This window comes from Macaca thibetana, chromosome 16 (genome assembly GCF_024542745.1).
Source record: "Macaca thibetana thibetana isolate TM-01 chromosome 16, ASM2454274v1, whole genome shotgun sequence".
In the NCBI taxonomy this organism is placed as follows: domain Eukaryota; kingdom Metazoa; phylum Chordata; class Mammalia; order Primates; family Cercopithecidae; genus Macaca; species Macaca thibetana.
In genome coordinates, this window is record NC_065593.1 from 60,004,648 (window position 1) to 60,032,173 (window position 27,526).

Here is a 27,526-nt window from a genome sequence, read left to right on the forward strand (position 1 = left end):
GTAGGTGGATCATCTGAGGTCAGGAGTTCAAGACCAGCCTGACCAACATAGTGAAATCCCGTCTCTACTAAAAATACAAAAATTAGCCAGGCATGATGGTGTGTACCTGTAGTTCCAGCTACTCGAGAGGCTGAGGCAGGAGGATCACTTGAACCTGGGAGGTGGAGGTTGTAGTGAGCCAAGATCGTGCCACTGCACTCCAGCCTGGGCAACAAGAGTGAAACTCCGTCTCAAAAAAAAAAAAAAGTTTGAATAAATTATTCAAATAATTTCAATAATTCGATAAATTATTCCATGTGCAACTTACTGAGGAATTGTCAGAATTCCCACAGCAGCTGCACCATTTTACACTCCTGCCTGCCATCTCTGAAGGCTGCAACATTTCCGCCTCCTTACCAACACTTACTATTTTTTTAAAATAAAAAGTTCTAGCCATCTTAGGGGGTGTGCAGTGGCATCTCGCTGTGGTATTAATTTACTTTTCTCTAATGACGGGTGGTGGAGGTGTCATCTTTCCTGGGCTGCTGGGTGTTTGCACTGCCTCCCTTGCTTGTTATCAGCTGTGGACAGTGGACAGGTCACTCCCCTCCCCTAAACCTCAGTTTCTTCTTCTGTCCAAAAAGGAACTGGCCTAGGGTCATGGCCTCCAAGTGTCTTCACCCACATGGCCTGGAAAAGAATTTTAAAAAATAATGGTCCCTGACACCTTTTAAGATTGACAGCTACCATTTTTTCACCATGAAGTTTACATGGTTGCAAAGTATGTGATTTCCAGCATACTGTAAATTTTGGCATTTAAAAAAATAAAACTGCTCTTCACTCTGTAGAAGCCAAAGCTGACATTTTATCCCACTTCCAGTATCATTGAAGAAGTCACAATTCCTCAGCTGAAACCAGAAATCACAGAGTCCCCAAATTATAAAACCTTAACTGCTTCCTGTGGACCTGGACTCTACAGCAACAAGAATTTTAGCTGACTTTTGCTTTTCCCAGCCGGTGTCCTAGCTTTTAGGATTAGTGTAATCACGTGAGGAAGCTGCCGCTAACCACCGGAGGCAGAGTAGTGTAAATTTACTAACCTTGATTCTCTTGGGATTTTTTTTTTCCCTTTAAATACTTGTTGGATTTTTATATTTGGTGAGCCAGTCCTTCTGAAGTCTGACTCCTTTGAAAGAAAGCTTTTTTTTTTTCTAAGTGCAGTCTGCCTCCAGTTTTCCTTGGGCTATCCTTTTAAGTGTATCCAAGGAAATAGAAATAAGGTAGCAGTGTGACCCAATAAAAGGGCAGGTTCTTTTTGATCCTTTTCTCCTTTGCCTCTGGGTTCTGTTTCATTTCTTCTACAAAACTTTATTTTAATGAAAATTTTTATGTTTGAAAGTAATTCACTGATCACCCAAGCATACGTCTGCAACAAGAACAGGCACATGAATTATTCAAACTTTAAAAAATGTTAACCTATGTCTTAAAAATGCTCATGAAGTAAATTCTTTTAAAATTAGACCAGGTCTAGAAATAACAATATTTGAACCATCATTTAGATTTAAAATATTTTGTTTCCTGTGACTCTAAGGCTGTCAGTATTTAAAAAATTTATTCTGCATTGAATATTAAATTGAATTATTAAATTGATCAAACCAGCATAAATATATTAAAATTGCAGCATATGTTTATTATATACATAAAAGTAAAATTTTTGTTGGACTACATCTCTTAATGAGATGGATGGGACTGTTTTTTTTCCCAGTGGTTCAGGTGTCATTGGGTAAATATTATTTATTGTCTAGGACAGAGCCCAGAATCAATTCCAAACCTGTTTTTATTTTTATGGGCTTGGACCGTGAGAAAACTCATTTATGTAAATTGCTCCGTGGTGATGGACAGTTCTCTTAGGGTTGCCTCTCCACTGTTTGAACCTCTTCAGACACTGAAGCCAAAAGTCACACAGTGATCTGTCACCAAAACCAAAGCCGAAAACATAGCCTGATTGGGTTCTCCAGTCGCCGGGAGAGACTGGGGACTTCGGGGGTTGCTTTCTCGGCTCCCCGGGTGCGCGAGTGGCCCGGGTCCCTGCCCCGCCCCAGAGGTGCCCCATCCCTCCTCCAGCCCCACGGGATGGCAGGGCGACCTCTTCCAGGGAGCGGTCCGGGCTAGGGACGGAGCCATCCCGGGGGTGGGGGTCCCGAGGCCCAGTCCCTCGCGCGCCCTTGCGGGACCGCACCCCCGGCGGCCCAGGCGCGGGCAGCCCTGACCTGGGCGGGTTGCGCGTTGGCTGCGCCGCGCCCTGGGATACCGTACCCGGTCGCTCCCTGAGGCGGGGGGTGCGCAAGGCCGGGCGAGGGGCGGAGGGCCCGGGGGACTGCGCTGACCGTTCCGTCGCGGGGTGCGGGGCCGGAGCCCACGGCGCTCCCAGAGGCCGTCGGGCCCCCAGGGTGCCCCGCAGGGCCCGACCGCAGAGAGGGCAAAGATGTGGCGGCCGGCGAGGGGGAGGGGGTGGCACTAGCCTGCTGCGCGTGCGCCGACCCGGGTGCGACCCCTGCCGCCCGCCCTACTCATTACGGCCCACCCCGAGGGCCTGTTGCCATCGCTTGTCCGCCCGCGTCGGGGTCCCGAGTGGGTGTGTGGGGTGCATGCGTCATGTAGCGTGGACAGGGCTGCAGCGTGTGCGGTGTGGGTGAAGGGTGTTGTTCGGGCGCGTGTGGGGTGTGTGGCTGGTTGTGGCATGAGGTGGTGCACACGGTGCCAGATGTGTGCAGTGTGTGCGTGTGTGTTTTGTGTCTATGGGTGGGGGGAAGGGGTGGCAAGCGCATGAGTGTGCCTATAAGTGTGCCGGTGTGTAGCGTGCGTGGATGCCCGTCGCAGATGTGTAGTGTGTGTGGAGCGTATGCGGAGTGTCCGTGTCCCGGTCCCGCCTGAGCCCCAGCTCTCGGCTTCTTGGACTGTGGTGGTGGCGGCTGTGGCGCGGGATCCGAGGAGCGCAGCGCCGCGCGTCACCATGGCAACAGATGCTCCTGCAGCCCCCGCGCCGCTGCGGTGGGGAGGGGGCCCTGCGCACCTCGGACGGCGGGCGTGGGGGAGGGGAGGCTGCTCGTCCCAAAGAAGCCCGCGGAGGAACTGGGCTGCCCTGGCAAGCACCCCGGGGAATCCTCCCTCGCCTTGACATCTCTCCTGGTGGGGCGCCGGGGCAGGGGTCGGGACGCGGTACCTGCTGCGGAGGAGAACCTTGCCTGGGGAACCCGGGGACCTCACTCGGGTCCTCTGCAGGCCTGGAGCTGGGGACAGAGTAATTCTTGCTGTTTCTTTCCCTTGAAAGGCCCCAGGTGTTTGCAGCTCCTAGGTCGGAAGCTGCAGGCGTGGTTATTCCCCCTTAGGATCGGCTTGTGGGAGATGAACTCGCCCATTCCAAAGACGGGGAGCCCAGGCCTTAAGGAGTCCAGGACGGCATCGCGAGCAGACTTGTCGGTTACATGAACCTACAGGTGCTCCTGTTCCGACCCAGCACACAAGGAAAGGCTGATAGTGAACCAAGGAAGTCCCTGCCTTTGACACAGGCTGGACGTCAGTGCAGAGGAGAGAATCTGGGCCCGTGCTCCCTGCACTCTGGAAAGAGCGAGCTTGTTTGCATAAGCAAGCAGCCCCTCTCTGGGAAGGCGCTGGCCAGGCCCCATTGGGATGGAGCCTGGAGGCGCCTGTGCTCCCCTACCTCCTCTGCCCAGTGCCTGGCCCAGGAGTGGTGCTGCCTTTTCATCCGTTTAACCTGAGGAGGATGGGCGAGACCAGCTTTCACTCCCTCATGCATTCATTTATCCATAACCTTTATCAGGTGCAGCGATTCTGCAGTGTGGGGTCCAGGCCAGCAGCAGCGAAATCACCCGGGCTCTGGTCAGAAATGCAGACTCTCAGGCCCACCCCAGACCTGCAGGTTCAGGAGTGTGGGAGTGGATGCACGTGGCCCGCCCCGCGCCAGATCTCACAAGGCGATTCTGAGGCTTGTTCAGATTTGGAAACCACTGATCCAGGGTGGTCTTTGTGCTGCGGATGGGACTACTGATTCCTTCCCTCAGGGGATCCCCCCCGCCCCGAAAAACCTGGCCCTGAGGGTTTCAGTTCTCCTCTCTAAACTACCAGTGCTCACTTGGGGGTCCATCTAGGACTTCAGCAAGCAATTATCCTTGACCACTATCTCAAGGCTGGGTCTAAGCTTGACTGAAGCTTTTTCAGAGAAGGAGGAGGAGGAGGAGAAGGAGGAGCTGGAGGAACTGAAGGGAGTTCTCAACTCTCACTGCTTCAAAAGGTGCCCGAGGAAGTGAGGAAGTGAGGAAGGCTTCCAGGAGTGTTGAGGGGCCCAAGAGCGCCGCCTCCTGGTGACAGTATACAGAGCTGACTCTACTGGGGAGGGGCCTCCTAACCAAGCTGGCTCTTTTCTCTTTTCTTTTCTTTTCTTTTCTTTTTTCTTTTCTCTTTTCTTTTCTTTTTTTTCTTTTCTTTCTCTTCTCTTCTCTCCTCTTCTGTTTCTTTTTCTTTTTATTTTTTTGAGACAGAGTTTTGCTCTTGTCACCCAGGCTGGAGTGCAGTGGCGCGATCTTGGCTCACTGCAACCTCTGCCTCCTGGGTTCAAGTAATTCTCCTGCTGTAGCCTCCCGAGTAGCTGGGATTACAGGTGCCCACCACCATACCCAGCTAATCTTTGTATTTTTAATAGAACGTTTCACCATGTTGGCCAGGCTGATCTCAAACTCCTGACCTCTGGTGATCCACCTGCCTTGGCCTTCCAAAGTTCTGGGATTGCAGGAGTGAGCCACCACGCCTGTCCCCAAGCTGGTGTTCTGTGTCCCAGTGGTGTGACCTGCCTTGCAAGAATCACCCCAGTCAGTACCTGGATGTTTTGTGTGGTACTGCTAGCACCTGGACTGGCTAAATTCAGAGAAGGATCTGGGTTGACAGGTTTGTGTGGATGATGTATCTGTGTGACTCGTCCCCAGTCAGCTCCAAGTGGCTCCAGTATGCAGTGCATGGCTTTGTGTCACCTGTGGTTTTCTTCCAAGTCTGTTTCAGTTGGGCTGATGGTAAAATGAGCTTCACACAGTCAACTGCAAGGTCGGTGTTGAGCAGTCCTGACTTGGTCATCCGATAGCCAGGAAGGGTGCAGGGCACCTGGGAAATACCGTGTATTTGGCAGGGAAGACTGGGGGGAATCTGTGGATGCTGCCCATGGGAGGCCAGTGCTACCCTCCAGAAGCTTCTTGGGCTGGCCACATGGTTGATGGGCAGAGGAGGCAGGCCAGAGCTTGATGACCCCCAGCAGGTTTGCTGTTGGTCAACCTCTTGTATGTAATTTGTCATGTTCCCCAGCCACCTTAATTATTACTTAGTCAACATTTCTCTTTAAATCAACTCATTCTTTGTTACTTAATATGATTTTTTTTTCTTGAGACAGTGTCTTGCTCTGTTGCCCAGGCTGGAGGACAGTGGTACAATCTCGGCTGACTGCAACCTCCAATGCTCAAGCGATCCTCCCACCTCAGCCTCCTGAGTAGTTGGGACTACAGGCATGCACCACCACACTTGGCTAACTTTAAAACTTTGTAGAGACGAGGTCTCACTATATTGCCCAGGCTGGTCTCGAACTCCTGGGCTCATGTGATCCTCCTGCCTCTGCCTCTCACAGTGCTGGAATTACAGGCATGTGCCATTGTGCCCAGCTAATTTAATTTTTTAAAAGACATTTTTGGCTGGATACAGTAGCTCACTGCTTGTAATCCCAGCCCTTTGGGAGGCCAAAGTGGGTGGATCACTTGAGGTCAGGATTTGGTGACCAGTGTGAAACCCAATCTCTACTAAAAATACAAATATTAGCTGGGCATGCTGATAATTACAGGTGGCAGGCACCTGTAGCCCTAGCTACTTGGGAGGCTAAGGCAGGAGGATCACCTAAGCCTGGAAAGTGGAGATTGTAGTGAGCTGAGATTGCGCCACTGCACTTCAGTCTGAGTGACAGAGTGAGACTCTGTCTCAAAAAAAAAAAAAAAAAAAAAAAAAAAAAAAGACTTTTTTAAGGAACATCAAGAGATCCCTTAAGTTAGGCTGGGCGTGGTGGCTCATGCCTGTAATCCCAACACTTTGGGAGGCCAGGGTGGGCGGGGCGGGTCAGCTGAGGTCAGGAGTTTGAGACAAGCCTGGACAACATGGTGAAACCCCGTCTCTATTAAAAATACAAACATTCGCCTGGCATAGTGGCACACAACACGCCTGTAATCCCAGCTACTCGGGAGGCTGAGGCAGGAGAATTGCTTGAACCCGGAGGCGGAGGTTGCAGCAAGCCGAGATTGTGCCTTTGCACTCCAGCCTGGGTAATAAGAGCGAAACTGTCTCAAAAAAAAAAAAAAAAAATCGCTTAAGTTAATTTTAAAAAGGAAAAAGAAAAAACAGATGTCAATGAAAAATAAGTAGCACTAACCAAAAATTGAAGGTGATTATAGAACAAATACAAGGCAAATCAAGCTGTGGCAACCGTCCATCCTATGCTGTTGCTTGGCTGCCAGAGCTCTGAGCCTGGTGCCTCTCTTCATGTCACAGAAGACACCTGTTAGGGGTGGGGTTCATGGACCAGAAACGTTCTGCTAGAGAAGCAAGAAGGCTTGGAGGTGGGTCTAAAAGAGTGAATGACATTCTCATGATTTGATACAAGGTAATTGCCGCCCTGTCTCTTCCTAATACCCAGGCCTTCCATGTACCAGGCCCTATTCGCAGCTGTTTGTGAATATTAACTCATGTTATCACTGAGACCACCCTATGAGACAGGTCCTGCCACTGGTCCTGGATTTACAGAGGAGGACAGGCCCAGAGAGGTTAGCAACTTGCCCAGGACCACAGAGCAGGTGTTGGAGAGGGGAGCTGGATTTGAACTGGGACTGTGCTGCTCAGGGCGGCACCCCTGACATTTGACACCCAGGGCTGCACGGATAGGAAAATCAGCCCCCCGTGCATGCAGCCAGGCCTCAGCCCCCCGCTCCTGACCCCCGAAACTCCATCAGCGAGTGCTCGGTCAGCCACCAGGACTCTCGGTGTCTTTGTGACACCAGACATCTGGGGTAATGGAATACTGAATGTGAGACAGACTTGGTTATTTTCCTCTCTCTCCTCTCTTTCTCCTCTGTTTCTTTTCTTCTTCTGTGGATGAAGCAATTCTCACAGCTCCTGTTGGCCTAACCCCTACCACGCTGACGAACAGGGCTGAGCAAACGTGGTGGTGGTGGGCGGGGGGGCTCAGAGGAAGGCAGGGCTTCTCTTGGAGACCGGGCAGTGGCAATGCCGGCACCCGTGAGTGCTCATCACTCCGAGGACGTGGATGTGGACTCTACCTGGTCTCCTCTGGCCGGGCGGGGGGCAGGCTCAGGCCGGCTGAGACTGGAATTGGGCCCGTCCAGGGAGGGTCCCCGGCCTCTGACCCCGGCCCAGCCGCAAAGCCAGAGCTTGTGCAGGTGGGTGGCTGGCCTGGGTGTCATGGGGGTGTGGCTGCAGGCACTGGCATGGGGACCGGGGCAGTCCTTCCAGGAAGAGCAGTTGGATTGTGGACCAGGGGGCCCACAGGCCAGACCAAAGTCCAGGCTCTTCAGCCCCAGGCAGCCGGTCAGGCTGCTGCGGAGAGCAGGCTGGGATGGGCCCTGGAGATTCCATGGAGCTGAAGCCACAGGCAGAGGCAGGAGACCCCGGGTGGGGGTGGGGGTGGGGGCTGGGGGCCACGGGCTTTGGAGGCAGGGAAATAGGCAGATCTGACAAACTCAGACTTCAAAGCCTGTGTCTCCCAGCGCCCCAGCTGGTTTACTCTGCAGAGTGGCACTGACAAACCCAGCACCTCCCAGGGCAGGATTTTAATCCTCCCAGGGGCTGCCATTCTTGAGCACCTGCTTGGGGCCAGCCTCTGTGCCAACCTCCCCGCAATGTGCCCACCTCACTCTCAGGTACCCCAGGGAGGTGGGCATGGTCCTCATTATCTCCCTTTTTCAGATGAGGAAACTGAGGCTGGGGAGGGTCAACTGCTTTGCCAATGCCACAGCATTTGGTGGGGGGCCAGGGCTGGAACATGAGTTGATCTGACTCCAAAGCCTGTGCTCTTAACCGAAGGGTCTCTCGGCTCCTGGCCACGGCCACCCCCGTCCCGTGTCAGAGCCAATCCCCGCGACTTTCTTTGCGGTGTTTCCGCCTTGTTTAACGTGATTTCTTGCTGAGCACTGTGGCTTACAGATGCCTTCCCCCCTTCCTTTCAGGAAACTCACCCCTGTCCCAGGACTGGGCAGCTGTCCAACCAGGGCCCACCCCTAATGAGAATGGAGGGGTCCCTGGGGCTTGTGAAGCCTGGCAAGGAGTTAGAAATTTCTCCCGCGCTGGGGCCAATGGTGGGACCGTCGGGAAACCAGCAGGCTTTAGGGAAGAGGCTCCCCTGTGCTGACTGTCGCGGCTTGGCCTTTATTCCCACAGGTGCTTTGTGCCGGGGCGGGCCCCTCCCAGGTGACCGAGGCCTGGTCTGCAGGTCCCCGCGCCCGCAGAGCTCCCGCGCGCCCCTGCGTGGCCGCAGACGGCAGCGCCGCTTCGGGAGCGGGGTTTGCAGGAGGAGGGGCCCGAGTGGGAGGGGCAGGGGCTGGGGGCCGGTTATGGGACCTGCGCGCCGGAGGCCCTGGACCTGGGCTGCCGGGCTTATTACCAGCACCATAACAGCCAAGCAGGGGCTGGTGCTGCCGGGGACAGTGGCATGCAGCCTCTGGCCTGGGATAAGCTGGGGAGGCAGGGACCGTCCGCCACCAGCAGAGCATCACAGCGAGACAGGCGGCCCGGGGCCTACGGGCAGCTCCCGGAGGCTTCCAGGAAGAACAAACAGCACGCGTTGGCCTGGGAGGAGAGGATGGGGCAGGCTGAGGGCAGGTCTGATGGGACAGGTGAAGCAGAGGTGCGATTGGACTGGGAGGGAGGGATCGTGGGAAACAGGCTGGGGGGCCGGTGGGGGCGGTGGGGCGGCAGGCAGTGGAAGCGGGCAGCGCTGCCAGGGATTCCTGCGAGGGCACAGGTGCGCGGCAGGTGTGGACATGGGGGTGGCGTGATGATGTGAGGCTTCAGACCCTTCTCCCAGGGCTGGGAGGCGAGGGGTGAGCACTGTCCCAGGCCTGGCTGGCAGTGTGCGGATCCCAGGAGGCGGAAGAGCTTCCCCCAGTCTTCTGTCTGCTTTTCTGGCTGGAGAAGGAGGACTCTGTAAAGTCAGGGCAAGGACTGCGTCCGTTCCACAATGTGCCCTTAACTGGCCACATGTACTTTCAACATTACCTTTAAAGAAAAGAAACGGGCCCAGGAACTGGGCCCAGTGGCTCATGCCTGTAATCCCAGCTCTTTGGGAGGCCAAGGCCAGAGGATCGCTTGAGGCCAGGAGTTCGAGACCAGCCTGGGCAACATAGCTTGCTTTTTTAAAAAAGAATTAAAAATTTAAAAATTAATTGGGCATGGTGGTGCACACCTGTAGTCTCAGCTACTCAGGAGGCTGAGGTGGGAGGATTGCTTGAGCCCAGGAGGTCGAGGCTGCAGTGAGCCGTGATTGCATCACTGTACCCCATCCTGGGCCACACAGTGAGAATCTGTGTAAAAGAAAAGAAGCTGGCCACAGAAAACAGCCTAGTTCCAAATGGAATTTACCAGGCTGTGATGAAAACTTCGGACCCCTCAGCTCTTAGCCACCTGCACAGCCCAGCAGATGCTGCTTGCGAAAGATGATTCTGCAAGCTTCTTCCCTACTTTGTGTTCAGTGACCTCACTTTGGTAGCTCAAAATGGGCCACGGTGGGAGTATTGATGCCGCAGAAATGGGTAAGGGCCAACATCAGGGCTTTTTGAGGGGGGTCTGGAGAGCCGGTTTGCTGGGACGCCGCTGTGGCTGCCCCTCTGGGGAAAAGCCCTGTGAGAATGTGCAGAGTCACGTGGTCTTCGATTTTCCGTGCTTCAATTTCCTTGTGTGTGAGTCTGAATAATGACGTTTTCTGAGTCCCTCTCTTGGTTAATGTGGAGAACAAATGGTTGTGGACTCTGGCGCCATGGAAACCTTATCATGTCCCTGCCTAGTGCTGGAAGACTTGCTTCAAGGACCCAAGCCCCTGAGCACAGAGAGGCAGGTGTTGTGGCTGAAAGTACTCGGGACCAGGACCTTAAAACTGGCATTGACACACCACCGGCCACTCTTTGGCACCCTTGGACCAGTCAGCTAACGTCTCTGGGCTCTGGCATCTTCATCTGCAGGAGGGGTTTGGGCTGAAGGGTCCTTTGTTCCCCTTCTGGATGTGACATTTGGCATGCATGGTCCTCTCCACCACATACATCTCCACATTCCTACTTCTCTAAACCCTAAACCTGCTCCTTTCTCTTTCATTTATTTATTTTTGTAGAGACAGGGTCTCACTCTTGCCCATGCTGGAGTGCAGTGGCAAGAACAAGGCTCACTGCAGCCTCCACCTCCCAGGCTCCAGCGATCCTCCCACCTCCGTCTTCCCCCGAGTAGCTGGGATTATAGGCACGCAGCACCATGCCTAGCTAATTAAAAAAAAATTTCCTACAGAGACAGGGTCTAACTATATTGCCCAGGCTGGTCTTGAACTCCTGGGCTCAAGCGATCCTCCTGCCTCGGCCTCTGGAAGTACTGGGATTCCAGGTGGAAACCAATTTGCCCAGTCTCATTCCCCTCTTGATTCATGAAAAGCTCTGGGCGTTTCCTGTCTCACCAGCCTCGCCTTCTCAGTGAGTGGTGTGGTCACCATCTCTTCTCAGTCCACTCCTTGTGGCTGGGGGCTTTCATTGAGTCCCATAGCTTGTGTTGACAAGTCTCAAATTTAAATTGCCAGACTAAACTGCATCCCTGGGTATGGGCCCATCTGTACAACCTGTGCCCAGGAACAGCTGCACATGGCCGCGTCACCAGCATTGAGGCTGATCACGGCCGAAACAAGTCTCAGCCTCCCCGACTGAGACTAAAATGTCCCCAACATTTTAGCATGTCAGCAAGTGGCTCAAGACCCAACCATTGGACCCATCCTTCATTTTTCTACTTTCTTCACCCTCCCGCATAATCTGTCCACAAACCTTGAATGTCGTGCCTCTTAAAGGTATTTGGAATCTGTGCACATTGCAGCTTCTCCACCCCTGCCACTGGAATGTCCTGCTGGGCCCTGCAGCAACCTCCAAACTGGCCACTTCCTGCTCCCGTTTCTGTCCCTGGCCCAGCAGTGAGACCCACTCGTTTAATCGTCAACCTCAGACCCTGTGTGACCTCAGCTTGGGGCTCCCCGCTGTGTATCCAGCAACCTCCTGCCTTGGGGCTGTGGTCAGCTCCTGTTAGAGCCTCGCTCTGTGCCAGCCTGCAAGCACACTGGCCTTCTGTCTCATCCAAAACACGCTGAACCTGTCCCACCGTGGGGCCTGTCCCTGGCTCTTTCCCCTGCCTGGAATCTCTTTCCCAGAGCCTGGCATGTCTGGCTTCTTGTCATTCTGATCTCTCCCTAAATCCACCTTCTCAGAGAGGCCATTCCACGCTGGGCAAATGAAAAGGTAGTGCCTGCCTCGCCGCTGCCTGTGGCTGTCTCTTCTCTGCCATCACCAGCATCTGAGCACTCTGCCCATGGATTCATTGGCTTTTGTATCCTCTGCTTTCTTGTGCCTTTAAATGACAGGTTCCAGACTCTAGGGCCTGGACTGTCTTGTTCGACTGTTTTGTATCCTGAGCCCACCAGAGCCTGGCATGGAGCTGGCTCCCGTTACATATTTTTGGGATGAATGAATGACTTTCTTCTGCTTGGTCTAGGAGGCTGTGGCTGCACAGACAGACAAGGGAGCACTGTCCTCAGAGGCTCCCGGGGAGTTCCAGGAACACAGCCCCGGAGCTCTCCTCCCAAACGCACCCCACGCATGTCCTTGGAGGCCAGCCTCCAGAGAGTTCCAGGAACACAGCCCCGGAGCTCTCCTCCCAAATGCACCCCACGCATGTCCTCGGAGGTAGGCTTCCAGAGAGTTCCAGGAATATAGCCCTGGAGCTGTCCTCCCAAACACACCCCACGTGTGTCCTAGGAGGCTCCCGGAGAGTTCCAGGAACACAGCCCCAGAGCTATCCTCCCAAACGCACCCCACACCACGGTTTCCGAGCTATCCCCAGAGTGGAGCCCAGAGATGGCAAGAAGGAGGGGAGGCAGCAGCTCTGGCCAGAGGCTGAGGGAGTTCTGGCTTTTGGGGGAGGGTGGGAATTCTGGCCACTGGTCCGGGTGGTCTGCTCTGGAAAGACCTCCTCCAAGCCCAGAGCAGAGAGGCCGGAAGGGTCAGCCGCGGGATCTCAGGGGTGATCGGTCGCCTCTCTGTGGCAGCCAGGTTAGTGGGAGTCACCCACTTGGTGGGGCCTGGCAGCTCAGTTCTGGCTGCCTAGGACTGTAGCCGGACATCAGGGTGGAGGGCCAGGGAGCGTGGGGCCACCCTCCCGCCTCTGCTTTCTGGGTCTCTGACCTTGAGCCATGGGGCGTTATGCGACCTCAGACAGAAGAATCATGGTCCCCAGCAGTCCCATCACAACGAGGGCCCAGCTGCTGGGCAGGACAGCAGACCTTCCGTGGAGCGGGAGAGCAGGCCTTCCGTCAGGCGGAAGAGCAGGCTCTAAGGAAAGCCAGAGGACCCGTGAGGGAGAGAGGGATGGCTCCTCACCCCAGCTCCCCCACAGTAGACTCAGGGTCCTCTGGTGGTCCCCACGAGCCCCCCACTTCCTCTTTCACCGCCGCCTTGGTCCCATGGCCCTTGTCCACCACGGCACTTCACAGCCCTGCTCAGGAGGGCCCAGCCCTCTCCAGCCAGGCCCCCACCAGGGTCGCCACCTTGTCAGTTTCCAGGTGACCTTTGTCCCCAGGATGGGTCAGGTTCAGGTGGGGAGGTGTGTGTGTGTGGGAGGCTGATACAGGAAGATTCTAGAAAGGAGGCCCTCAGGTTGCCGTGGTGGGGAGTGGGGAGTGGGGATCCAGCAGCCAGGAGGTGGGCTCTGCACAGCAGGCCCGCCTGGGCCACCCTTGCTCCCTCTGTCCCCTTTTTGAGCAAGGCTGCCCACTCCTCCCGCTCGCCCTCTTGTGCTGCCCGAGATGCATGAGGTGCTCCTGAGAGGTCACGTGTTGTGGGAATGTGAGGGATTCCGGTATTCCCCAAAGCCAGGGGAGGCAGCCCCACTCGGGGTTTGAGGCGTATCCTGGTCACAGGCACGCAGGCACCCACGTGTGCACACCTGTGCACACTCGAGCAGGCCGGGATTTGGGGCACCCTGCCCTCACCTGTGTGCAGCATAGGCAGCAGGGTAGCCGGGTCCCCATCGTTGGCCTCGGGCACGATGCCCAGCAGCCGGCACATGAGCTCGTACACGTGGACGCTCTCAAAGGGCTCCACCTCCAGGCCCGCCTTGAAGCTGGGGCCCACAGCGCGGAAGATGGTCTTCATGTCCATGTCTTTGTTGTCAAAGCCGTGCTCCCCATTGTTGAACTGGACGTTAACTCTCTGCCGGGGAGTGGTAAAGGGTCCTGGGTCCTTGCTGGGAGCAAGAGACCCTCTCCACCTACCCTATCCACCCTACGAACGCCCCCTTCCCCTTAGGAAGGAGCACCAATATGGGGGCTGGAGGGGTTCCGAGACTCAGTTTCCCTGAATTCTCAGCGTCTGGAGATCAGTCACCCTACAGAGTGAAGTTCAGGGAAGGTCCAGTTAAATGAACGGAGACCAGACCCTGAGTAAATGGGAGTGGAGCGAGCAGCTCCAGGCTGCGGGCCCTGCCTCCTGGGTGGTGTTGAACGCTGGCTCCCATCGGTCACTTCCTTTCCGGGGATGTCTGCTTCCTAATCTGTGCTTTGCTTCTGGCTCAGCACAACTGTGCTCTCTGCTGAGGGGAGGTCGGGCTCCTGCCTCTTTTCTGCCTCCTCCCTGTCACCCTTGGGGCTGGACTCCTACACTTTACCCTGGACACGTAGGGCACACACACACGCCTATCACACAGTGCTCAGACGTGACGGGTACAGTTGTGCACACACACTCCCACTGCGTGATGCCTGAATGTGGGGGGCACACACAGATGTGCACACACAGATGTGCACACACACACTACTGCCTCGTGAAGGGTGTGTCCCTTCAGTGCTGACGCTCCTCAGACTGGGGGCCAGCTAGAAATAGGGAGTGCCTCTATAGAGATGGAAGGAGAGGCCAGACGCAGTGGCTCACCCCTGTAATTTCAGCACTTTGGGAGGCCAAGGCAGGAGGATCGCTTCAGCTCAGGAGTTTGAGACCAGCCTGGGCAATATGCAAAACCCTGTCTCTACAAAAAATACAAAAATCAGCCAGGTGTGGTGGCTCACACCTGTAATCCCAGAACTTTGGAAGGCCGAGGTGGGTGGATCACCTGAGGCCAGGAGTTTGAGACCAGCCTGGCCAACATGGTGAAACCCTGTCTCTACTAAAAACACAAAAAATTAGGCATGGTGGCAGGCGTCTGTAATCCCAGCTACTCAGGGGGCTGAGGCAGGAGAATCGCTTGAACCCGGGAGGTGGAGGTTGCAGTGAGCTGAGATCGTACCACTGCACTCCAGCCTGGATGACAAGAGTGAAACTCTGTCTCAAACGAAACCAAACCAAACCAAACAAAACGCACGCAAAAATTAGCCAGGCATGGTGGCATGCACCTGTGGTCTCAGCTACTCAGGAGGCTGAGGTGGAAGGATCCCTTGAGCCTGGGAGTTTAAGGCTGCAGTGAGCTGAGATCCTGCCATTGCACTCCAGCCTGGGCAACAGAGCAAGACCCTATCTCAAAACAAAACAAAACAAAACAAAAAACAAACAAAAAAAGGAGACCCAGAGCCCAGGGAGGGAGCCCCCAGAGGTGGTGCCTCCAGCAGGCGACTCACCCCGTGGATGACGTAGCCAAGGTCGCTGTACATCAGCAGAGGTGTGACCCTGGGGTTGTTGGCGTAATGGAAGGCCTCGGGGAACTCCTCCTTCTTGTAGACGTGGAGCTTGGGGTGGGCATCCTTGAGCGCATTGTACACCTTCTCCAGCCTCCCTTCTTTAGGGAGCAGCATCCCGTTTGGTCCGTAGTCCAGGAGCTCAAACTTGATGTCCTGGAAGGTGAAGTTGGGGAACTTGTGGAATTCGACCAGGTCGCCAGCCTGCTTGTCCACGGTCGTCATGCCGTGGTCGGAGGTGATGATCAGGTTGAGGTGGTCTGTGAGGTGGTTGCGAGCAATGCTCTCCCGCAGGTAGCCCACGGTCCGATCCACCTGCCGCACCATCTCCCTCCTCTCCGGGGACTCGGGGCCGTACTTGTGGCCCGTGGAGTCTGGCTCCCCGAAGTAGAGTGTGACCAGATCCAGGTCCTCCTCCGTGAACCACGCCATCACCGTGTCGATGTTCGCTCTCCACTCCGTCTCATTTTTGTAGTTGTGCGCGATGCCTTCCTTCCGGCTCCGCGTCACGGCCACCCCTTGGTAGGTGACGTTCCCGCCCGGGTAGAAGAAGGAGCCAGCCCTCAGACCCTGCCAGACAAGGCAGCGTGAAGGACAGGACTCCTCAGTGGGCGCCCCTCATCCCATGCCTGTGAACACATTTGTCCCCCACCTGCCTCCTTCTCTGTTCCACCCACCCATCCCTGCTCCTCGCTGCAGCTACGGGGCCTTCAATTTCTAAAACATCCCTGATCTCATGCTCTATAGGGGGTAAAACCTGATTTTATAGAGGAAACGACAGGTGCCCACTGGACTTGAGCACTAAACGAGACATCAGGGTAAAAATGTTCCTAGATACGCAGTGTCTGCCTCCTCACTGGGCTATGATGCCTGCCTCGAGGCCACACTGCCCAGAAAGCATCTCCTTCTGAACTGAAGTCTGGCCTGCCCTGCTGGGCTCTGGTCCGGGCATGAGTCTGTCTGTCTGTCCACCTGTGTCCCATCCACCTGCCCCTCCAGCCTTCTGCCTGGCCGCCTGTCTGCCCCTAACTCGACTGCTGCTTTATTTAGAATTTGTCTGTCCCCCCAGCCCTCTGTCCACCCCACCTGCCCATCCACTCCCCCAGGATATTCTTTCATTGGATCAAGCGCCTTGAGATGCCAGGGTCTCTACCTTGGCTTCCTGCTTGCAAGCCTGTGGAAGGAGCCCTGAGTGTGTCTATGGATCCTTCTGGAGCGAGGGAACTCCGGCTTGAGTGGATACCTTGGCTCTGGGGTGGGCATGGGCTCTGACGTTTATTCCAGCCTCATCTTGGAAACCTCCACTGACTTTGTTTACTGGAAGCCTCGCCTCTGGGCCAGGAAGCCCCCAGAGCATTGCAAACCGGGTGGGGGGCGGTCCTGGGTCAATACTGTAACCCACCTCTCATTTTATCTTTGGCCCTTTAGAATTTAGCTGCTCAGCTCTGACAGGGATGTGGGAAAGGGAGAAAGTCGTGTAATTGTTTTTTTTTTTTTTTTGAGACGGAGTCTCGCTCTGTCGCCCAGGTTGGAGTGCAGTGGCCGGATCTCAGCTCACTGCAAGCTCCGCCTCCCGGGTTCACGCCATTCTCCTGCCTCAGCCTCCCGAGTAGCTGGGACTACAGGCGCCCGCCACATCGCCCGGCTAGTTTTTTGTATTTTTTTAGTGGAGACGGGGTTTCACCGTGTTAGCCAGGATGGTCTCGATCTCCTGACCTTGTGATCCGCCCGTCTCGGCCTCCCAAAGTGCTGGGATTACAGTCGTGTAATTGTTAAATGCGTTCTTGTTGAGTCACAATGATCTTCCCAGCCTGACCCTCACCCCCAATGCTGCAGGGCCCAAGGGTGCAGTTCTCCCTCCGACTAGGGGGACAGAGCATCCCTCTTGCTCCCAGGGCCCCCCAGGGAGGACTGGGCAGGGCTGTGTCCATGGGCCGAGCCGGACATAGCTCACTGGTTAGTCCTCACCGGCACCCACCACCTGCCCATTCTGGGGCCCTACTTCACACTCGTCTGTGCCAGGGTAGGCCAGGAGCCCCGAGACCCTGGAGTGGGGAAGGGACCTGCTGTGGATCTCACATGGTTCCAAGCCTCGCCTGGGCCTAGGTGCCCCCATGCTCTGCAATGTCAGTGTGGGTGGGGGTGACATTACCTGCCTCTGGGCCGTGATCCAGATGGGCACGCTGCCATTGTCCCACCACCTCTGGATGCCCAGCGTGGTGTGGTAGGGCAGCTTCACCTTGCTGGTGGTGTTGTAGTACATGTTGTGAACCACCCCGTGGTTCTCGATATATTTGCCTGAGGGAGGAAGAGGTGCAGAGGGTGGCAGGATGGACCCGGGGTCACAGCGAAGGCCGGACCCAGGGCTGGAAGAGGCGAAGTCAAAGCCGCCTCGGTTTCCCTGTGTGCTGGGTGGGGAGTGGGCCTGGGGCAGGGCTGGGAGGAGCAGACTTCTTTCTGCGCTGCCCCGTGGGAGCCAAGGTTCGAGGTCATGTCCGAGACAAATAGACACGTGTTCTTTGAGCTATTGTACCAATTGCACTTCCACTTTCAGTTTGTCCCGCAGCTGGACGGGCACATAGGCACGAATGCATGTGCGGGGATCCTGGTGGCAGACTTGTTTGCTTTAGCAAAAGATTGCGGGTGACCTCCATGGCCATCAGGAAGGCACTCTTTAAATAAATGACGGCCCAGCCATCAGATGAGACCCCAGGCAGGAATTTCAGTGAACCAGGAGATTTTTTGAATTTATTTTTGTACAGGAAACACGTGCACATGGTACTAAGCCCAAAAGGTGCAAACGGAGAGATGAAGTGGAGAAGGTCTCTCCGTCCTCATCCGCGATACAGAGAAACAGGTGGCGCACGGACGGGAGAACTGCACACCTCCGTTTGCGGTTAGAAGGGGCCGAGGTTGCAGAAAGGCTGGTGTGGGGATCAGCTGCCTGTGTTGGGGTGAACGGTGTCCCACCACGTTCATGCTCACTTGGAACCTTGGCATGTGTCCTTATTTGGAAATAGGGTCTTTGCGGTGTGATTAGCTAGGGTAAGGGGATGTATACTGGAGAAGTGTGGACGCTAAATTCAGCGACTGGTGTCCTTGTGAGAAGAGGAAAGTTTGAATACAGACACTCACAGGGAGAGACCCTGGGAAGGCGTAGGGAGAGGTTGGAGTGATGCTGCCACCAGCCCAGGAATGCCAAGGATTGCGGAGGCCCCGGGAGCCAGAAGAGGTGAGGAGGGAGCCTCTTCTGCTAGAACCTTCGGGGCGGGTGCAGCCCTGCAACGCCCTGGTTTTGGCCTTCTGGCCTCCAGAAGCATGCGGATCCATTTTTGTGGGTTTAAGCCAGTCTGCAGTTCTTTGTTGCAGGGGCTCTGGGACACCCACGCAGGGTCTTTGGAGGATGACCCAGGTTTGGGAGGTGGGCAAGCCCCCTTAGGGAGGGCCAGGGGTGTTTGCTTTTCAACTCTCTAACACCTTTTTTGCAGTACTTGGCTCTTTATTATTTTAATATTGTTTATTTTTTTGACACAGGGTTGTGCTCTGTTGCCTAGGCTGGAGTGCAGTGGCGTGATCGCAGCTCACTGCAACCTCTGCCTCCTGGACTCCAGCAATCCTCCTGCCTCAGCCTCCTTTATTTTTATTTTTATTTTTTTATTTTTATTTTTTTTGAGACGGAGTCTCACTCTGTCGCCTGGGCTGGAGTACAGTGGCCGGATCTCAGCTCACTGCAAGCTCCGCCTCCCGGGTTTACGTCATTCTCCTGCCTCAGCCTCCCGAGTAGCTGGGACTACAGGCGCCCGCCACCTCGCCCGGCTAGTTTTTTGTATTTTTTTAGTAGAGACGGGGTTTCACTGTGTTAGCCAGGATGGTCTCGATCTCCTGGCCTCGTGATCCGCCCGTCTCGGCCTCCCAAAGTGCTGGGATTACAGGCTTGAGCCACCGCACCTGGCCTTATTTTTTTTTTTAATTTATTTTTTTGAGATGCAGTCTTGCTTTGTTACCCAGGCTGGAGTTCAGTGGTGCGATCTCAGCTCACTGCAACCTCCACCTCCTGGGTTCATGCAATTCTCCTGCCTCAGCCTCCCGAGTAGCTGGGATTACAGGCATGCGCCACCATGCCCGGCTAATGTTTGTATTTTTAGTAGAGATGGGGTTTCGCCATGTTGGCCAGGCTGGTCTCGAACTCCCAACCTCCAGTGATCTGCCTGCCTCAGCCTCTCAAAGTGCTGGGATTACAGGCGTGGGCCACTGCATCTGGCCCCATACTTGGCTTTTTAAAAACCTATGTGTGTATTGTCTACAGCCTGGGCAGATCTGTCAGGGAGGTGTTGGGTGGGAAATGGAAAAGCTGGAAGGGAGAGGGAGAGGCTGACACAGCCAGCTGGAGGGGCAGGCAGGGGAGGGGAGCCGTGGGAGTCATCAGGGAGCCCGCCACGCTACCCTCCTCCTGAAGCCTTCTGGGGTTGCTGCCCTGGCTGCGGCCACGGCTTTAAGGACCCCCCTGGTCATTTTTCTTTGTCCCGGATCTGTTGCTACCAATGGTGAGGATTCCTAATGGTCCCCTTGGCTGTGTCCTGTGCATGGAATGAGGACCTCTCCCCTTTATCCTGCACGACAGGGCTCTATGCCACCTGGTTTCTCAGGCCCTCCCACCCCCAGGCCCCATCCTGGGGCGGTACTCACCGGTGACCAGGGTGAAGTGGCAGGGGCTGGTCATGGTGACAAAGGCGGGGGTCATGTAGCGTGCCTTCACCCCGTCTCGGGCCATGGCATCCAGGTTGGGGGTGTCCACGTCCTGGTCATAGTTCCAGCGGAAGCCGTCGAAGGACACCAGAAGCAGCTTGTTCCGGGAGCCCTGACTTTGTACTGGTGCCCCGGCCCCGGGAGCCAGGAGCGTGGCCAGAGCCACAGTGAGGAGGATGGCTGGGCCTCTCATGCTGGGCCTTCCAGATGGACAGGCACACAGGGTGCCTAGGACCGGCTCCTGCCGAGGAGGGCAAAGTCCCAGGGTCACCCGGGCTGATCTCATCCCGTGCGTCTTTGGAATGTGGCTGTGCACATCCCTGGGTCGTACCTCGGGAGTGGGCTCCCCAGCCGGGTCAGTGCCACCCCTGATCCCAGCCTCACGTGTGTGGGGTGGCATCAACTTGAGCATCTGCCTTTATTGCCAGCCGTGCCCTTGGGGCTCCAGGCTCCTCCCTCCCTCCCCAGAGTGTGGACAGTGACCCAGGGCTCAGAGCACAGCAGGAGCCCGTTCCACCAGGAAAGTCGTGCCCTCTCCCTCCCCCGTAGCAGCTGGTGGTCCCTCTGTCCCAGCTCACCCTGACCCCAGGGGACCCAGGTGAGGGTGGGGTGGAACCCGCCTCCAGGCCTTTAGCGGTGCATGGGCCTCAGGTCTGCCTGGGCGAGGGCCTGTGGGGCAGGCTTCCCATGGTCAGGGCCAGGACCAAGCCTGGGTCACAGCATGGCCTTTTCCCGGGGGAACCCCAGGCTGGGTGCCTCTTCTTCTCCTCTTGCTCCTGTTAAGGGGCTCCTGGAGCTTGGTGAGCAGACCCGAAACCCGATGGCTCCAGAGCAGCGTCCTGCGTGCCTTCCTTCTTGGAGTGCTTCCTTCTTGGGAATTTCAGAGGGGGCCTGGGGCTCGGGCGTTCTTGCTTCATGGGCTTTTTGACAAGGGGTCAGAAGAGGGGGACTCCCTTGTTACCATGGGCACATGAGAGGTGGGAGAGGAACCCCTGGATTCAGCGTGCAGTTCTCCCTCCCTCCCTCTCTGCCATCTCTCCTTCCCCTTTCTCTTATTCTCTCTGTCTCTATCTCTCTCCCTCTTTCCTTCTCTGTATGTCTCTGTCTCAGCACCTATTAAGCACTTTCTGTGTGCCAGGCATGGTTTTAGGTTCTGGGGACACAGAAGTGAATGAGACAGCCAATGATCCTGGTGGCCTCCATTCGAGTTGGGGACACAGAAAATAAAATGAACAAAGAAGAAAAAAAAAGATAGTTTCCCAAAAGAAAGGAAGGCAGGAAGCTGTGATGGGGAGGCTGGTGGAGTGGGTGGGGCGGCACTCAGTGGTGGCTGGTTGGGTTTCGCTGAGAGGATGGTGGAGGTCAGTGACTCTGGGGGACCATAAGCCAGGGGAGCAGGCATGGGGCAGGTGGCAGGGGCGGCAGGGCCGGTCCCGTGGGACAGGTGACGGTGATTCTCATGCCAGGCAGTGGAAGCCAGGGGTGGGTTTTAAGCAAGAGAGTGACATGAACTGATCTAATGCTAAAAAAGCACTCTCCATTTGTGGGTGAAGGTTGGACCAGAATGAGGGCAGAATGAACACTGGGTGCTCCCTGGAGAGGTGACTGCCTGTGTCTGAACAGGAGCTATTGGTGGCCCGGACCAGGGTGGTGGCTGTGGAATGGGGCTGGGTTTGAGGTGGATCCTGGAGGTTTTGCTGAGAGGTGGTGCATTGGATTGCATGGTTGGAGGTGGTGCACTGGATTGCATGGTGGGAAGATGGAAGGGCGTGGCTGGGGGTATTGTCACAATTTCAATCTGGAGCCACACACCTGCCAACAGTGGCCCCGGCCTTCCTTAAGACCTTTGCCTGGCTGCGGCAAGCAGACGCCGTCTCAAAGCGATGGCCGTGGCACTCAGATGACACCACAGACGCTGTCCACAGCCTCCCCAGGCCAGCCAGCCTTTCTTGACCCAGGTGGGCAGGGACCACTGGTACGGATCCCCGGCCGCCCCTGCCTGGCCGACTGGAATACACTCTGAAGGAGGACTCCGTGCCAGTGACCTTCCTTCTTCACGCTTCTGTGCACCAAAGGCTGAAAACCAGGATGGAGTGACTGCCCGGTGCCTACAACCACCACGTAGGGTGCCTCCTCTGCAGGGCTGGGGCTCAGGGCGCCCAGAGGTTGTGGCTCCTCCCTGGGGAGCACAGACCTTGGGGAGGGTAAGAATCCCTGTGTGTCAGGGACACAGGTTGCGATGCACGCACAGGGGGAGTGCAGGCGGCTTCAGGAGAGGAGATCGGGCTTTGCTGGCACCAGCGTTGGGGGAGGCCCACAGGATGCATGGAGCCAGGAGAGGGCAGGAAGGCTTCAGGCAGAGGGACCAGGCATGGAGGAAGGGAGGCATCCGGGCTCCCGAGGGGGTCGACCAGGAGCCTGTAGGCCATGGCGGAGTCTGGATTTTCCGCTGTGGGAGAGCTGGTTAGTCGTCCCCTAATATCTGTTCTCTCCCTTTTCCGTGAGAAGATGGCTGCCAAGAAGAAAGACTACATTTCCCAGTATTCCTTGCAGCAAGGCATGCCCATGTGACCACATTTTGGCCAATGGGGCAAAAGGAGAATGTCCTGTACATTCTCCAGAAGCTAGCTTTGCTTCTCTTCTTTTTTGATTTTTCCTCCATCTGATGCCTCCGGCTGGCAAGCCACCCTGAGCCGCCTGATGAGGGGCTCCCTGGGGATGGCCGGAGTGCGCAGAACGGGCCTGGTCCCCAGCGTCCCGTGTAGTAGCTCAGCTCCAGGCTGCATTCTCACAGGGTGAATACAACACACTCTGCCTCGTTGCCGTTTCCATTATTTTGGTTTCCTGTCACTCTCAGCGGGACCTAGTTCAAGCTGATAATAGAATTCCAGGCCTGGAGGGCATTGCTAGGTTCAAGCAAGAGCTGGCTGTGGGGTGGGGTTCGAGAGGGCCACCAGGGAGGCAGGGCCTGAGTGAGGGGCCGAGGCTGTGGTCCAGGGGCCTGGCCAGGCCTCTGCTGGGGTGCATTTGGGGTGTGCTTGGGGCCGGCGCAGATCTTGGTGGCTTGCAGGTCTGGGTCCATGGTTCTGCAGGTTCTCTTGTCGGTCCCCGGGGTAGTGCAAATTCCTGGTCCTGTTCACCCTCTTACTGCCTGGGCCTGGTCTGGAGATGGCATGAAAGGTCTGCTCCTGCTCCTCTCAGGACATCCCAGCCATGCTGGGGTAACTCTGCCTCTGGTTTTTGGCTCTGTACCTCAATCCCACTTTGCTGGGGAGCTCCTTGGGTCACCCCACGTAGGTTTCCGTTTTCTCCCCGATCTCATAGAGCACTTGGATGGAATGGGTGTGCGGTGGTTGATTTTGGATGGAATGGGTGTGCGGTGGTTGATTTTGGATGGAATGGGTGTGCGGTGGTTGATTTTGGATGGAAAGGGTGTGCGGTGGTTGATTTTGGATGGAAAGGGTGTGGGGTGGTTGATTTTGGATGGAAAGGATGTGCGGTGGTTGATTGTAGCTCACGGCTACAGGACATTTCCCACAGTCCAGGCACTGGGAAATAACCACGATCTCACTGAAGCTTGGAGGTAGTTCTTGAGGCAGGAATTAGTATAATCCTCAGTTTACAGGTGGGGAACTGAGGCAGAGAGAGGTTAAAGTCACTTGGTGACTGGAGGAGCTGAGCTGGAACCCAAGCGTTCTGGCTCCCGACCCCCAGCATTCAGCTTCAACTGCTTCAAGAGGCAGCAATTTACTAACCTTTGTTCACTTGGGATCCTATTGTCAGGTTTTGGGGCTACTGACAACATTTTCTTTAAAAAATGGTGCAGTCCAGCCTGGTCAACGTGGTGAAAACCCATCTCTACTAAAAATACAAAAATTAACTGGGCGTGCTGGTGCGCACCTGTAATCTCAGCTACTTGGGAGGCTGAGGCATGGGGATTGCTTGAATCTGGGAGGTGGAGGTTGCAGTGAGCCGAGATCACACTACTGCACTCTAGCCTGGGCAACAGAGTGAGACTCTGTCTCAAAAAACAGAACAAAACAAAAATAGTGCAGCTGAGTATCTTGACACCACTGACTTTTCCTTTTCTTTCTTTGTTTTTTAACCTTTGCCTTCTTTCCTCGGGATACAGTGCTTAGAGAAAGGTTATTGGACAAAGGATAGAAAAGCTACTTGGTTTGTATGATCAGATGGCTGTCGGGTGACAGACCCTCTTCTCGACCTAACTCTACTCCACTAAGCCTTTGAGGCGCTGACCTTGGGCTCTGTCCTCGGCTTGTTTAGTTCAGGTTTAGCAAGAGTCCTGCTGGGTCAGTTTAGTGAAAATCCTATGTGATCACCCTCAATATTTGATCAAATTCCTCATCCTCCACTCTCGATATCTTGTTACCGTGGCCTGCTTTCAGCAAGATTCCTGCCGAGTTGGTTGAGCAAGCATCCCCTCTCCTCAGTGTCCCCTCTTAGTCATTTTCTGCCCACCCGGCACCCTTGCTACTGGACTGCACATCCTGCTTGTCCTTGGTAGAGTGAGACTGAGCCCAATCTCGCTCTCACACAGCAAAGCTCCATGGTGGTAACCCCCATGGAATAAGGTCTTCCTACCTGTCTTTAGCAAGACAAGAGTCATGAATACTTTTTTCTTTATTTTAAAAATTATTACTATTATTATTATTTTTTTGAGACAGAGTCTCACTCTTTTGCCTGGGCTGGAGTGCAGTGGCGTGATCTCAGCTCACCGCCACCATGCCTGGCTAACTGTTGTATTTTTAGTAGAGATGGGGGTTTCACCATCTTGGCCAGGCTGGTCTTGAACTCCTGACCTCATGATCCACCCACCTCGGCCTCCCAAAGTGCTAGGATTACACGCATGAGCCATATTATAATAATATGGCTCCTGGCCATATTGTTATTTTTAATAGAGATGGGGTCTTGCTGTGTTTCTCAGGCTGGTCTTGAACTCCTGGACTCAAGCGATCCTCCCATCTCAGCGTCCCACAGTGTTGGGATTACAGGTGTGAGCCATGACTCCTGGCCAAATGTTTTTTCTTTAACATAAGAAAGGTTGAAGCAGTTGATAGTACCAGCAGCCATGAGTTAATGTAAATATCCCCTCTGCTCCACCCCGTACTACCTTTATTGGGGTTTATCTTTTTATTCCTTTTCGATAGTATCATAGGCATGTAATGATATCTTAAAGTATCAAGCCAGAGAAACTGGGAGATTTTCCATGTCATGATTTCTTATCTCGAACTCCCCATGTGAGGACTTTTATTATCCTCGACCACTGATTAAGTGGCTTCTTCAGCACTGAATTTTGTGTGTGTTGTGTGTGTGTGTGTGAGAGAGAGGGTCTTGCTCTGTTGCCTAGGCTGGAGTGGAGTGACATGATCACGGCTCGCTGTAGCCTCTATCTCCTGGGCTGAAAAGATTCTCCTACTTCAGCCTCCCACATAGCTGGGACTACAGGTGCACACCACCACACCTGGTTAATTTTTTTTTTTTTTTTTTTTTTTGAGACGGAGTCTCGCTGTGTCTCCCAGGACAGGGTCTCCTTATGTTGCCCAGGCTGGTCTTGAACTCCTGGGCTCATGTGATCCTCCCACCTCGGCCTCCCAAAGTGCTGGGATTACAAACATGAGCCACTGTGCACAGCCCAGCATTAACTCTTATGGTTTAATTGGTTCCTCATGTATGTTGCAATGCATATTTTTTCCTTTTTTTCTTTATTTATTTATTGAAAAATAGAGATGGGGTCTCTCTATATTGTCCAGGCTGGTCTTGAACTCCCGGGCTCAAGTGATCCTCCCACCATGGCCTCCCAAAGTGCTGGGAATACAGGTGTGAGTCCGGCTACAATGCATATTCTTTTGAATCTATACCTTTGGAATATTTTTTTTGATGAACATTTGTCCTTTATATTTGTCACCTGAAGCTTCCCCATCCACTTCATGCTGAGCATGTGGAGCCTGGCCACAACACACATTCTTCTGAATTTGTACTTTGGAATATGTGTGTGTGTGTGTGTGTGTGTATATATATATATATAAAATTTTTTTTTTTTTTCTAGACAGAGTTTCCCGTTTGTCACCCAGGCCCCAGGCTGGAGTGCAGTGGTGCGATCTTGGTTCACTGCAACCTCCGCCTCCCGGGTTCAAGCGATTCTCCTGCCTCAGTCTCCCAAGTAGCTGGGACTGTAGGCTTGTGCCACCACACCAGGCTAATTTTTGTATTTTTAGTAGAGATGGGGTTTCACCATGTTGGCCAGGATGGTCTCTAACTCCTGACCTCAGGTGATCCACCCTCCTTGGCTTTCCAAAGTGCTGGGATTCCAGGTGTGAGCCACTGTGCCAGGCTTGGAATATGTGTGTGTGTGTGTGTGTGTATGTATATATATATATATATATATGTACATATATATATTTTTTTTATTATATATTTTTTTTTTTTTTTTTTTGAGACGGAGTCTCGCGGGTCGCCTAGGCTGGAGTGCAGTGGTGCAATCTTGGCTCACTGCAAGCTCCGCCTCCTGGGTTCACGCCATTCTCCTGCCTCAGCCTCCCGAGTAGCTGGGACTACAGGCACCTACCACCATGCCTGGTTAATTTTTTTGTATTTTTTTTTTTTTTTTTTTTTAGTAGAGACGGGGTTTCACCATGTTAGCCAGGATGGTCTCGATCTCCTGACCTCGTAATCAGCCCGCCTTGGCCTCCCAAAGTGCTGGGATTCCAGGCGTGAGCCACCGTGCCCGACCTGGAATATATATTTTTTGATAAACATTTGCCCTTTATATTTGTCACTTGAAATTTCCCTATCCTCTTCATGCTGAGCCTTCAGGTAGGTGGTGAGGCCAGCCTCTCTGAAGCAGGCCCTGCCATATTGCTCATCGCGGTTATCACCAGAGCCTGGGAGAGCGTCCGGCACAGCATAGGTGCTTAATGCATCTTTGTTGCATGAGTAAATAAATTTAGAGGACAAATGCATGCAAATATCTACCATACTTTCTGTTTTGACAAAACTTTTTATTTTACGACAGTTTTCGGTTTGTGGAAAGATTGTGAAGACAATACAGAGTTCCCACATCCCCTGCACCCAGTTTCCCCTGTTATTAATGTTGACTATTAGTGTGGTACTTTGCACACTTAAGGAGCCAGCATCCATAAGTTATTATTGTTATTATTTATGTTTTTGAGACAGAATTTCGCTTGTTGCCCAGTCTTGAGTGCAATGGCACAATATCTGCTCACTGCAACCTCCACCTCCACGGTTCAAGTGACTCTCTTGCCTCAGCCTCCCAAGTAGCTGGGATTACAGGTGTGTGCTACCACACCAGGCTAATTTTTTTTTTTTTTTAGTAGAGATGGGGTTTCGCCATGTTGCCCAGGATGGTCTTGAACTCCTGACCTCAGGTGATCCACCCGCCTCAGCCTCCCAAAGTACTGGGATTACAGGCATGAGCCACCATGCCCAACTGATAAGTTATTATTATTATTTGAAACAGGGTCTCACTCTGTGGTCCAGCCTGGAGTGCGGTGGCACGATCTTTGGTCGCTGCAGCTTCAACCTCCTGGACAATGAATGCATGGTATTCGGTCCTTGGGTCTCCTCAGACTCCTCTTGGCTGTGACAGTTTCTCAGCTCTTCCTTGTTTTTGATGACCCTGACGATTTTGAGGAGGGCTGGTTAGGTGTTTTGTAGAATGTCCCTCAATTAGGATTTATCTAATGTTTTCCTTATTGCCAGGCTGGGGTTATGGTTTTTTGGGAGGAGGTTTGCAGAAATGAGCCATTC

At 54.3% G+C, this 27,526-nt stretch overlaps 1 protein-coding gene across 1 annotated transcript; it reads right to left on the reverse strand.

Moving 5' to 3' along the window:
* Window positions 1–12,253: 12,253 nt before the first annotated feature.
* On the reverse strand, window positions 12,254–19,977 carry ENPP7 (ectonucleotide pyrophosphatase/phosphodiesterase 7). Its single transcript, XM_050764520.1, has 5 exons — window positions 19,679–19,977; window positions 17,145–17,290; window positions 14,936–15,562; window positions 13,322–13,541; window positions 12,254–12,662 (listed from the first exon to the last, which is right to left on the reverse strand). Exons 1-5 carry the CDS (start codon window positions 19,929–19,931, stop codon window positions 12,532–12,534), a joined length of 1,377 nt encoding a protein of 458 aa, XP_050620477.1. The 5' UTR covers window positions 19,932–19,977; the 3' UTR covers window positions 12,254–12,531.
* Between the last annotated feature and the right edge of the window lie 7,549 nt (window positions 19,978–27,526).

What these genes read in the sequence shown, in the direction of transcription:
- ENPP7 (XM_050764520.1), bottom strand. Translation starts at nt 19,931, where the DNA reads ATGAGAGGCCCAGCCATCCTCCTCACTGTGGCTCTGGCCACGCTCCTG. An exon ending in TTGGCTACGTCATCCACGGG is followed by an intron (nt 13,542 to 14,935) that starts GTGAGTCGCCTG and finishes ACTCCCCGGCAG; the next exon opens with AGAGTTAACGTCCAGTTCAA. An exon ending in GCTGCCTATGCTGCACACAG is followed by an intron (nt 12,663 to 13,321) that starts GTGAGGGCAGGG and finishes GGCTTTCCTTAG; the next exon opens with AGCCTGCTCTTCCGCCTGAC.